At 45.1% G+C, this 12,402-nt stretch overlaps 1 protein-coding gene across 2 annotated transcripts; it reads right to left on the reverse strand.

The window, feature by feature from the left end:
- Positions 1-31: 31 nt before the first annotated feature.
- cep68 (centrosomal protein 68) lies at positions 32-9,918 on the reverse strand. 2 transcript variants are annotated; one of them, XM_061228007.1, is made up of 7 exons: positions 9,469-9,918; positions 7,627-7,987; positions 6,112-7,533; positions 5,539-5,661; positions 4,870-4,966; positions 4,176-4,324; positions 32-3,081 (listed from the first exon to the last, which is right to left on the reverse strand). In XM_061228007.1, exons 2-7 carry the CDS (start codon positions 7,939-7,941, stop codon positions 3,037-3,039), a joined length of 2,151 nt encoding a protein of 716 aa, XP_061083991.1. In that variant the 5' UTR covers positions 7,942-7,987; positions 9,469-9,918; the 3' UTR covers positions 32-3,036. The 2 variants fall into 2 exon arrangements, with proteins under 2 accessions (XP_061083991.1, XP_061083990.1); XM_061228006.1 differs by having other exon boundaries at positions 4,141-4,324.
- Between the last annotated feature and the right edge of the window lie 2,484 nt (positions 9,919-12,402).

A 12,402-nucleotide genomic window follows, 5' to 3' on the forward strand; every position in this document is an offset into this window, starting at 1 on the left:
ATACATGAACACTTCTTCACACAGAATACTCTTATTCAAAAGGTTTTAGAAGTTTTATTGTGGAAGGTTATGCTGGTGAATTTAATTGTACAAAACACAAACATAAGAGTTTCATCTTTGTCGTGACAAAAAGGGCACAGGAAAGTTGCTACTTGAGGATTCGAGGAGTTTGGTTTATATGAAGGCCATCCAAGGGTTTGTTTTAATACATTTCCTTGCTTTCATTCAACCTTGTGCACCAAGGACAAATCAACTGATTCATGTCCTAATAATGCCTGCAATAAATATCTTGCATTCTGGCTCACATTGGAGGACATGAATGTCTACCAGCCAGCCTGGCTACCCCAACACTATTCAATGATATAGGGGAACTTGGCAGTTAAATAACAGACATCCTGGAGTGAGTTTTAGATGGTAAATGTCACAGACTGTTTTCCAAACTTGCCAATAAGAGACATAGCTGAATAAGTAGAGCAGGGATCATCAACTCTGGTCCACAAATGTGAATCCAGCCCAGAGGCTCAGTCCAATCCCTAACTTCATCATCATGTCTCCATATTCCTTGCCTGACTTGGAAATGGATAGAGGTCCACCATCTTGGAAATTCCAATCTGTTATTATGTTATGATGTTACAGAATGTTCATTCAAAAAGCCAGGAGGCTTCCCAAGATTTCTTGAACAAGGAGACATTGTGAGAGACTTTGCACATCCTTTTCAAAAATATTTTTTGGAAAGCCTGACGTACAAACCGACCTGTGGATCCACCTCTCCCCATCTCCAATGCCACGTTTGTAACTGACGTTTCAAACTAATGTACAAAAACACAAGGACTTTCCATTTCATGTTTTCTTGATTTCCCTGTCTTCACTTCCTTTTCTGGCTTCCTTTCCTTGTATCCCCAGTGGGTGGAGCTAGGAGCAAGGAAAGGAGCTAGGAAAGGCAGAGGGGAAAATAAGCCATTGGAATGAGCCCCTGGTTTGCTTTTCTCCCAGGTAAAAAAAAGTTGGCCCTTGAGGACCACGATGTGATGATAATTTTTTGGTCATAGTTTAGAGGTTATGGTGCATTCTTCAAGTCACTGCAGAAAAAACCTCCAGTCAGCACCGTTAACATGCTCTATATTGTAAAGAGATGGTTGAGATTAATGTTGATCAGTTGTAAAATCTCACGTGAACAGCAACAGAAATGTTACTCTATGTTCAGTGTTTCCAAGAAGGCAGAAGGTGTTACATATTAAAAGCATTTTATGAATGAGTGGCTGTGGTTACATTCTCTACAAAGCTACAATCAGGTCTACAATTCCTGGCACCCTTGATAAATATGAACTGAAATACAAACTTTATTTTTCCAACGTAGTGCTTTAATAACGATTCAGTGGAATCAACTAAAGTCTTGCATAAAAAACTAAAATAAATAAAAAGTATTTACCCAAAGATCAGGTTTCACAATTATTGGCACCCCTGGTTTAATACTTTGTGCAAACAGTCCTGGCAAGGATGACAGCTGTGAGATTTTTTCTATACTTTGTGATAAGATTAGAGAACACATTTGCATGGATTTTGGACCATTCCTCCATGCAGAACTTTTCGGAATCATTGATATCATTGAGTTTGCTTTTATGGACCAATCTCTTCAGTTCAGACCACAGGTTTTTGATGGAATTTTAAGTCTAGGAACTGAGATGGCCATTGCATATTGTTTTCACTTAAATATTTCTGTGCAGATTTGGTGGTCCTGCAAGAAAATCCACCTGAAGCCAAGTCTCAGCTTCCTAGCAGAGGCAACCAGATTTTCTGCCAAAATGTCCTGGTACTGGTACTAATACTGTTGAATTTATTATACCATTGATCTTAAATTGTGACCGGGGACCACTGGCAACAAAACATCAATGACCCACTTCCATATTTGACAGTAGGTATGAGGTGCTTCTCCTTGTATGCATTCTTCTTTTGTTCCGATTTCGCTCTCATCTCACCATAGCACAAATGGTAGATCATTTGCTACCATTCCATGTGTTTATTGCCCTTACAGTGTCAAGTGGTAGGTTTAACCATGATGGGTTTTTTGGCACCCCTAACCAGACTTGTGACGGTCAATTACCATCTGTCTCTTTTGAATCATCAGATCTTTGGCTTTTCCCATGCTGATGGATGACGGATGATGGATTTTGCATGCTTGTTATCTCAATTTTATACTCTAGTGAAATAGGAATAATACAATATTGAATTTTTAGTCTGTGATTAACTAAATTAAGTAAAATCTCATTGCCAATTTTCTTTTTCTTTCTTTTTTACAATAATTGTAAGGGGTACCAATAATTTTGAGACCTATGGTTTTCAGAAAAATTTATTGAAATAAAGGTATATAGTTTTCCTGTGTGTTTGAACATAACATATAGTCTATTATTTGAGCTGTTTATTATCTGCAGCCTTTTTTCTTACTTTTTATCAAGGGTACCAGTGCAGACCATCTGATAATGAAGACTGCATTGTTCTGTTGAGCTCTAAACAGAAAAATCAATCCTGGTGATTAAATATAGGCAAATCTGTTCAGAATGCAGACACCTAGTGTGCACTGATCAGGGGAAAAGTTACCATCCTATGCAGGGTTTATGTTCAAGTGTTCTTTGAACAAACAAAAAGAATTACATGTAGAAAATTTGAGCGTACTTCAGTATGGACAGTAACAACTCTCTGACTTTAGGGAATGCGTCTCTCTAACGTTAGGGAACGCCTCTCACTGATGTTAGGGAACGCGTCTCTGACGTTAGGGAACGCCTATCTCTGACGTTAGGGAACGCGTCTCTCTGACGTTAGGGAACGCGTCTCTCTGACGTTAGGGAACGCGTCTCTCTGACGTTAGGGAACGCGTCTCTCTGACGTTAGGGAACGCGTCTCTCTGACGTTAGGGAACGCCTCTCTCTGACGTTAGGGAACACCTCTCTCTGACGTTAGGGAACGCGTCTCTCTGATATTAAGGGCGTCTCTCTGACGTTAGGGATGCGTCTGACGTTAGGGACATGTCTCTGCTGCTGCTCAGTCCTGCTCTGTGAGCCAGCAGCTCTCCTTCAGGTCCTGGAGCTGAAATAAAAATATTGCATTCACAACACTGAGTTTTAAATTTACTTCATGAAAGCAATTATTTAAAAATATATAGATCAGAACATAACTTATTACTTATAATATTTGCATACTGTATTTTAACATTCAACTATACATTTCCTCTCCTGGGCAGGGAGCTAATGCCAAAATCCAAGACTCCTAGACCTTCAGAACAGTTGTATTAATTGCTTGCTTTATTCTAGCTAACTAGCATAGACTTCAAGTGTAAGCTGACTCAACATAGCAACTTGCTCTGTTACAGCTTTCTGAATCTTCAGTACCAGAACCTATGTTGCACATAGCACGTAGGTGAAGTTGAAAATGGGGGAGGAAGGGGGAGGTGACACTTTTTAGCATAGTGTAGTTTAACTGTACTATTTTAACAGGCTGGCTAGCCTTGCAGTGTTCATGCTATAAAATGAATTGATTTGTGCTTGTCTGTACGGTGGATCTGACATTTTTATGACTCACAAACCCCCATACACAGTGAGCAATGCCCAGAACTAGAGCTGTAGTTCCCAAAGAACCTCGTTCTACCATCCTGTAGGTTTTTCATTTCAAACCTGATTCTACCATTTGCAGCTCCACAAGATCCAGGCTCAGAAAGTGCTCCCCATTATTTGGTTCCAATCACCTGGATTTGCCAATTAGCACGATTTGTCAACCAGGAGGGTGAACCAATCAGTGAAATCAGCTGGCTGAGTCCATTGGTGGAACAGAGATATGACAGGACTTTCTGACCCATCTGCTGTTGAATGAGGTGTGCTTTGGTAGAATAGGAGGGGAAACCTACAGGGCAGGCTGGAAACCACTGCACTAGTGCTGTAAACAAATTAGTTTGGTCCTCCTAGATCATTTTTAAATCTCATCTCAATTCACAGGGATTAAGATTCGTGTTACCCTTATCTGGAAAATGATGAAAACCACAGCCCAGTCTAAAACCACAGTACTTCTAAAACTACAGTCCAGTCTAAAACAGGTCAAATAACCTGCAGCTGTATACCTGTGTGGACAGGCCAATAACCTGCAGCTGTATACCTGTGTGGGCAGGCCAATAACCTGCAGCTGTATACCTGTGTGGACAGAGGTGGCACCTCTGTGTCGGAGCTGCTGGGGTCTGTGAGGCTGTCCATGGCCGACAGGATGGAGGAGAAGAGGTGGTCTGCGTGGGCCTCCAGGGCCCTGGACTGCTTCTCGATCTGCCTCAGCGTCTCCTTCAGCACTGAGGGGTCAGAGACTGCAGCTCAGCTCTGCACTGCACTGCTGCACAATATACTCTGCCCACACATACACACCTGTGTGGGATTATGCCCATACATACACACACCTGTGTGGGATTATGCCCATACATACACACCTGTGTGGGATTATGCCCATACATACACACCTGTGTGGGATTATGCCCATACATACACACAGTGACCTGGGTGTGATTATGCCCATACACACACACAGTGACCCGATTGGGATTATGCCCATACACACACACAGTGGGATTATGCCCATACACACACAGTGACCTGGGTGTGATTATGCCCATACACACACACAGCGGGATTATGCCCATACACACACACACAGTGGGATTATGCCCATACACACACACAGTGGGATTATGCCCACACACACACACACACACACACACACACACACAGTGGGATTATGCCCATACACACACACAGTGGGATTATGCCCACACACACACACAGTGGGATTATGCCCACACACACACACACACACAGTGGCTGGGTGTCCCAGCAGGCAGACCTGGGGAGGTGGTGTCCAGGCAGCGCAGCAGTAGTCCTCCCCTGTGCAGGACAGTAGAGGTCAGGGGCTGCTGGCTGCTCAGCTCTCTCTGGAAGCTCTGGAAGACAGCGAGAGGCTCAGCCCCTATTCACCAACACACACTACAATACACAATACACACTACAATTGACCAACACATGCTACAATTCACCAACACACACTACAATTGACCAACACACGCTACAATTGACCAACACACACTACAATTCACCAACACACACTACAATTCACCAACACATGCTACAATTGACCAACACATGCTACAATTCACCAACACACGCTACAATTCACAACACACGCTACAATTCACCAACACACGCTACAATTCACAACACACGCTACAATTCACCAACACACGCTACAATTCACCAACACACGCTACAATTCACCAACACAGACTACATTTCACCAACACATGCTACAATTCACAACACACACTACAATTCACAATACACACTACAACTAAAATTAGCATTGCTTTTGCCAATGCCATACCACCCTATATCCTTCTCAACTGCAGAAGATAAGCAGAGTAGGCTTGGGTTGTATGTCTGAACACCTCCTGGGAACACAGTGGGACACTGGAGCAAATAAAAGTCCCTTGTAGGGCTGTGGGCTCGCAGGACCGACCTGGTAATCCGCCAGAGAAGACTTGACGCTCTCAATCTCAACCGTGGGCGGAGTCAGACGCTCCATCCTCTCCACCACTGTGTACAGCCAGATGATGAGCTGCTCCAGGCTACAGCAGAAGTCCTGACATGGTTGAACAAGCACATGGTGAGGAACAGAGGATACCAATTCCCCACAAGTGATACATCCCTTCTAAGAGCCAGTCTTGTAATGACCATTCAGAAACAAATGGATACTAATACAAACACTTCACAAGATTACTAAAATATGGCAACGACAGACTAAGGGGCATTTACTGGTGCCCGTAAACCGGCCATATAAGAACACGAGAGCTGTTCAGGGTCAGTACCAAAGTGTGGATATATCAGTTTTATCCCTGTTATACTATCCCTCGGTGCTGCATATACCTTTTCACTGAACACTCCTACATTACACTAGCCCTCTGTGCTGAAAATACCTTCACTGAACACTCGTACATTAATGCTGGACTGCATTACTGTTGGAAGCAAACCGAAGGACATATTCACTGTGGACACAAACTGAGTCTGATATTCAGCGTTGGGATCCAGATACCTGAATCTGCTGCATGAGTGACTGCTTGGCCTCTGAGCCTTCCTGGTCCGGTTCCATTCTGCCCTGCAGGTCAGACAGGGAGACCCCGCCCGGGGCAAGCCCACTCAGACGCCCCATGCAGGATGCCAGCTCCCTCAGGCCACCCTGAAGACTGGCCTCCAGAGCCTCCCCCTCCACTGAGCCCTGGCTGCAGGGGCTCCCAGAGAGAGGCTCCAGCCCTCCCTCCCAAGGCCCCGCCTCCCCACACTTCTCCACCAATGTTCTGGATGTCTGTTCAGAGCAAGTCTCCGTCTCCAGGGACTCTGAGCTGTCGTGTCGGGACTTGCAGATGTGCAGAGAGAGAGCCTGCAGACGCAGAGACAGCACCTGCAGCTCCTGCAGCTGAGCCGGCAGGGCGTGGTACTCTTCCTCCTCCTCCTCCTCACTGCCCCAGGCCATCCTGCGGGCCGGCAGCACACGCCAGGTGGGGATGAAGTGCGCGGCAGGGTCCCTGGAGGCAAAGATGCCCTGCTTCTGCCCGTGTGTCCAGCACTGGGCCTCTTTGCCCTGGGTTTCCAACAGGCTCTCCACTGATAGACCTTTTTGGTCCACAGATGAGTGCCAGCTGCCAAACAACCTGCAGCCATAGCGCTTGGAGTCTTTGGGGGCGGAGATCAGCTGCTCTGAGGTGTTTAGGCCCCTCCTCCTCTCCCCCATTGGCTGGTCCGAGTGTGCCGAGCCTGACAGATTGGAGGAGCTGCAGAGGCGGTCCAGCTCAATCCCGGAGTCCAGCAGCAGAGGGCTGGCATGCTCTCTGTCTGGAGAGTCCAGTGTAGGGGCATGGTTGGGTCTCAGAGGGTACGTGTAGTCAAGCAGGGTCTCATACTCCTTGTCCGGATCCCAGTTGGGGGACTTCCGGTCTGGGGATCGAAGCAAGCAGCTGGGGATGGTGCATGCCCAGTAGTCTGCCTGAAAGGGGGACATCCTATGGAGAGAAAGTGGGTGGGACTTGTCAGCAAGTGATGACCCGGGAATCAGAGAAGTGTCTCCCGATTTGACTAGGATATGCTCCAGCCTGTTCCTCCTGAGGAGGTGTGAGGAAGATGAGGAGTACAGCCCCAGGGAGGAGGACTTCTGGGTAGAGTTCCACTTGGGGCTCGTCTGCACCGTCAAACTGTGGACATCGAGAGGAGGGCCAGGCAGACGGCGGCGGCTGAGCATGTTGGCTTGAGATCCCGCAGCCAGGCCGGGGTCCTCATGAGGCGACCAGCTCCGCAGATCCAAGGTGGACAGGGGCATGCTCAGAGCGTCTGCAGAAGTTGACAGGGACGAAGCATTGGCTGGAGAAGCAGTGGAAGGGTCTGTGGTCTCCCCAGCCAGCAAAGAAGACATGAACTCCAGATGCCCATCCAGGTCACTGCAACCCTGCCCTGGCTCAACTTCCTGAAAAAGGAGATTCAATTCACAACCAGTTTTTTTAGACCTGTTAATATTTACTCAAATTCAGTCTTTCACCCAGTGTTTCTCATCACGTACCTGTTCTGAAGGTTCCTCTAGGGGGGGCTTCTTGAGGATTGAAGTGTGGCTGCAGCTGGCAAACAGTGGCTTCCTCACCACGTACGGACTCTTCCCTGTCAGATACCTGGACCTGGGGGCCATGGTCACGGTCTTCTTCTGACCGATTCTGTCCCTCTCTGGAGCTTTGGCAGGCCGGTCCTGAGCTAGGCCTGTGGATGTGCCCGGACGGGAGGCACACGCAGGTACAGGGATGCGCGTCGTCCACGTCCGGCAGCTCTCCGGCTCCATGTGCGAGAGCAGCTCTGGGAACGATGCGTCAGCTCCCAGGGCCATGGATGAGCAGCACGGTGCTAATGCACATCATGGATCACAGCGGCTCCTGTCATGAGAAGCTCACAGCGTCATCAATGAAGTGAGACTGAGATTAGCAGATAATACACAGCACACCAAATTAATAAAATATGGTTATTAAGCCAGATTATTATGCATTGATTGGTATCAGAGCAGCAGTGAACCAGCCATGTAAACATAGCTGTAAAGTTTGAAATTATCACCCTTTCGTGCTGCACTTACTTTTTAAAGAAGTGAACCTGATACATGTGTTGACACACACTACAGCACAAGAGACTCACTTCTGACTGACACACACACACACACACACACACACACACACTACAGCACAGACTCAGTTTTGACACACACAAACAAACAAAAAACACACACACACACACACACACACACTCAGTTCAGACACTGACACTATCAGCTTGCTGCCTGCTAGGGTAATCTGAACAGTCAGTGGAACATCTTAAGTAATACTTTGTCTGTCTCCTAAAAACGACTTTCCTTTAGAAACTTTTGGCTGAAAGGTCTTAATAGTAGAGAATTTGCTTGAGCTAAAAATATCTAATTTACAGGTGACCATGGGGAGAGGGAGGTCTTTTTCATTTAAATAATGGCTCTCACAGTGACGAGACCACTAAGGTCTCATGCTTCAGCCAGCCCAGGTGTCATGGCAACAGGTGGGCAAAGAACTGCAAACACAGTACTGAGAGCAATATGTAAGCCTCACTGGCAATCAACAAACCGCAACATCGTATTTTCTTTAGCTATATAATGGTTCGAATGGATTCCACTAGCATATGCTTATCATTTTATTACATCGAACATTACTACATGCATGGAGAGGTGCAACTTGGCATCAACGAATTATAGGCCGAATTAGTGATTGTTACAAGCTACAAAAGATCCAAATGAACTTTTCTTTTTTTCTGAACTTCCTAAAATAAAGCAAATTAACACCAGTTCGGGCTACATGACTGCTTTTTTGAAACACTATATCAAACCCAGACCTAGACTACAAATTACAAATGAAGCAAGTGTTGGACAAACATTTCACTGATAATTTGTTCATCAGGGCGAACGCACTCCCCACAAACATGACTTCGCGTTGCCATGGGCTCTTGTAATCTGATATTTAATTTGACAAGCGAGAGATCTGGATGACATACGCGTTTTAAAACAACCTAGCCTGATCACATCACGTTGGTAAGTTACCATTCATTCAAAGTAAAAATCGTGTATACGTAGTAGTTCATATTCGTCACAACTCAACTGTTGGCTAAATTATCTTAAAACAAATTTAGCTAAGTCACGACATATGCCACCTGCACTGTTTTTTAGGCAGTTGTTAGATCTTATAACTATCTTATAGCTAGCTCTAGCGGGTAAGACTGTCTAGCGTTTGCCAAACATAACGGCACAGTGGTTCCGTGTAAACAATGCACCTAATGTTACATATCAATTTACAGCATGATGTGTTGGCTAGCTAACAAGCATTGCAATAGCAACATAACTTACCCGTTTCCGTATGCATCTGTTTCAGGGATGTTACATCAGCTATTGTCTAATATGTCCTCAGTTCTCATACAGTTCTGTAGATATACCGCTACTGAACTAGCTGAAATTACACAAAGAAACTAGCAACCTCGCCTAAACAACACCCTGACAGCCATTCACTCGAGGAAACGGTCCGCATAAACAGGCGGAGCGAATGGAAGAGATTGTCGTCTCTGACCAGTAAGACTAGTCGGTCCTTCCGGACCAAGGCCGTATTCTCTCATGTGTCGAGAAAAGCGCTACGATGAACGATAAAGGCTATGCTTGTATACATTTTCTGCCTTTCGTTTCGACTACAGACTGGGATCTAATCAAATTTCCCTCACAACATTGTACGATTCTCATTGTGCTCGGAACTGCTCTTGGGAGTTAATTCCATCGCGAAATCGCCATGCCCCTCCTCCAGTAGCTCCAAACATTAAAGAGGAAGTGGAAACAGTTCCTCTGGTCTAGGTATCATTTGATAATCCGCAATTCCTTTGTTTTTTAAAAAGGAGGAACTGTAAATATTGTCTAGGTATCATCAAATAATCCGTAATTCCGGTAAATAAACGGTAAATCTGTTATTTGTTTCAAAATAAAAAAACCAAATAAAAAAAAAATGTACAATTTTGATTTTTGGAAATCCTTTTTACCATTTTCCCTTTTTGAATTGAAGAATGAAAAACGTTGGACAGACAGTGGGGGTGAAGCGGAAGTGTATATGCAACGTGTTGTTAGGGAGAACAAAGTGTTTTGCCAATGTAAACACATATCCTATTGGTGGCTAGTGATATATTTTAGTTATTACTGTTATTTAAGATTTTTTAGTTTCGTATCATTTATAAACACTGGGCTATGCGGAAGCTCAGCCAGAATCTCGTTCAGGCTACCTCAAGTGACCAGCAGAGGTCTTCCGCTATACCCACTGCTCAGGTGCCCTACAAAAACGCCTTGCTTTACTTCGGACATATCAATGTATTATGTGTTGGGGGGGAAAACATATCTGAAAATAGGTTTACTTGCACCAAAATGTGATATACAGCCTACACTTAGACGTACTGATCACTGTATACGATTAGGCTATATGGTGACACTGGTAGCTAACTGTGTCTGTCCGTTCTAAATAAACTGCGCAATCTTCTCGCTGTCAGAAGTTGCTGTTCACCTACCCTGGCGAACGGGGTAGTGGCACAAGCTTGAGCTTGAAATGCAAATTTTTGAAACATACGGTATATAATAATAGCGATATAGAAATCCAAAGATCTGACTATACAAAGATCTTAGTAATTGCACATGTTGATACAAAAGATTATTTTAAAACCACTCAAAGGATAAACTATTTACCTACAAATTTTACATACAAGAAAGTCACACCACTTCCAACAATATAAAACAAAATATTATAATTTAACCGTGATTAACACAAGTATTATTTATTGCTTTTCTTTTTCATAAGCTCCAGCCACTGTTCCTTGTGCAATGTCTCTGTATTGGGGCAATATATAGTTCCCTTGTATTGGCTGTGCCCTCTTGCCTTATGAACTGTCCACATTTTATGCATGAATTTTCGATCACCTTCCTTTTATTAAACTTGGCGTTTGAGGTAGACTGCCTGGGGACAGGTGGAGGTGGTAGAGCAGAGATTGCAAGTGGGGTGTGGGTGACAGAGAACAATATAGGAGTAGGCAGGGGTCGGGGTCCTGTGCTGGCAACGGGGGAGAAGAGTGAAAGGGCCATGAGGGGGGAGTAAGGTTGCAGAAGAAGAGAGGACGAAGATGGGGTCAGCAGCTGAAGCTGCCTCTGAGTGGACAGCAGGTGTGGTAGAGGTAACCTGAGCTGGGGCTGGTCTCTTCCTCTCGGCCTGCCCTACTGTGTGGCAGGTGATATGCTGCTGCATGCCCAGGGCTGAGGAACCACAGCAGGATGGACATTAGCAGATGGAAGAGGCCCTGCAGCCACAGGCAATGCAGCAGGCAGTTGAACACCCCGCAGGACCAGGGCCAGATCCTGCCGCTTTACCCATTCATTGTGTCTCTGCGTTAGAGTAGACTGATTCACCTGCACAAGCTGCAGGTTGGTGGCTTGCATTACAGCTGCTGGATGTTCTCATAGTCCCTGAGAATGAGAGACCATCATGACAGCGACTCCCTCCCCTGTTTCTCGGGACTCCGATGGATCCTGAAGAGCCTGATGAAGATGGCCTCCAAGAGGCGACATCAGTCTGGCCACTGGGCAGGAGAAGCAGAAGAGGCCAGGGCACAACGTTTCAGGCTATCAACACCAGGAGTGAAATCCTTCTTCTTAGGAGACCTGAACCTCCAAGTGACAAACCTGTCCTGGTGCCGGGCAGTAAAGACGATCCTCTGCTGGTCGTAAGGCAGCAGATTTTGCCACAAGTCTATGCCTGGCATATTGTGGTCATCTTCAGCCTAAAACACAATCCAAACAATATGAGTTTTATTTGAGCAATAATCCAAAGTGAAATACAGTTACAATAAGAGCCTTAGGTGTCTTGCACAGTGACACACCCAGGACGGATCGAACTGGCAACCCTCCGACAGCCAGATGACTGCTCTTACCGCCTGACCCAATGTCTGGCAAGGTTTGTGTCACGTTTCAGGTCTGTCTCGCCATGTTTTATGTTTATTCATTTTGTATTAGTCTTGTATTGTCTTATCATGTATTATGTTAGTCTAGGTTCGTCATGTTGTTTAGTTATGTTTCGTTACGATTTATTTTCTTGTCATGTTTAGTTATGTCTCGTTACGATTTATTTTCTTGTCATGTCTAGTTATGTTTTCGTACGATTATATTACCTGGTTATGTTGAGTGGTTATCGTCTTAGTTTCGCTTTGTGTCATGTTTTGATGCATGTTTATTGTTACGTTAACTGGTCGTTGTTTATGCATACAC

Source organism: Conger conger, chromosome 18 (assembly GCF_963514075.1).
Source record: "Conger conger chromosome 18, fConCon1.1, whole genome shotgun sequence".
Classification (NCBI taxonomy): domain Eukaryota; kingdom Metazoa; phylum Chordata; class Actinopteri; order Anguilliformes; family Congridae; genus Conger; species Conger conger.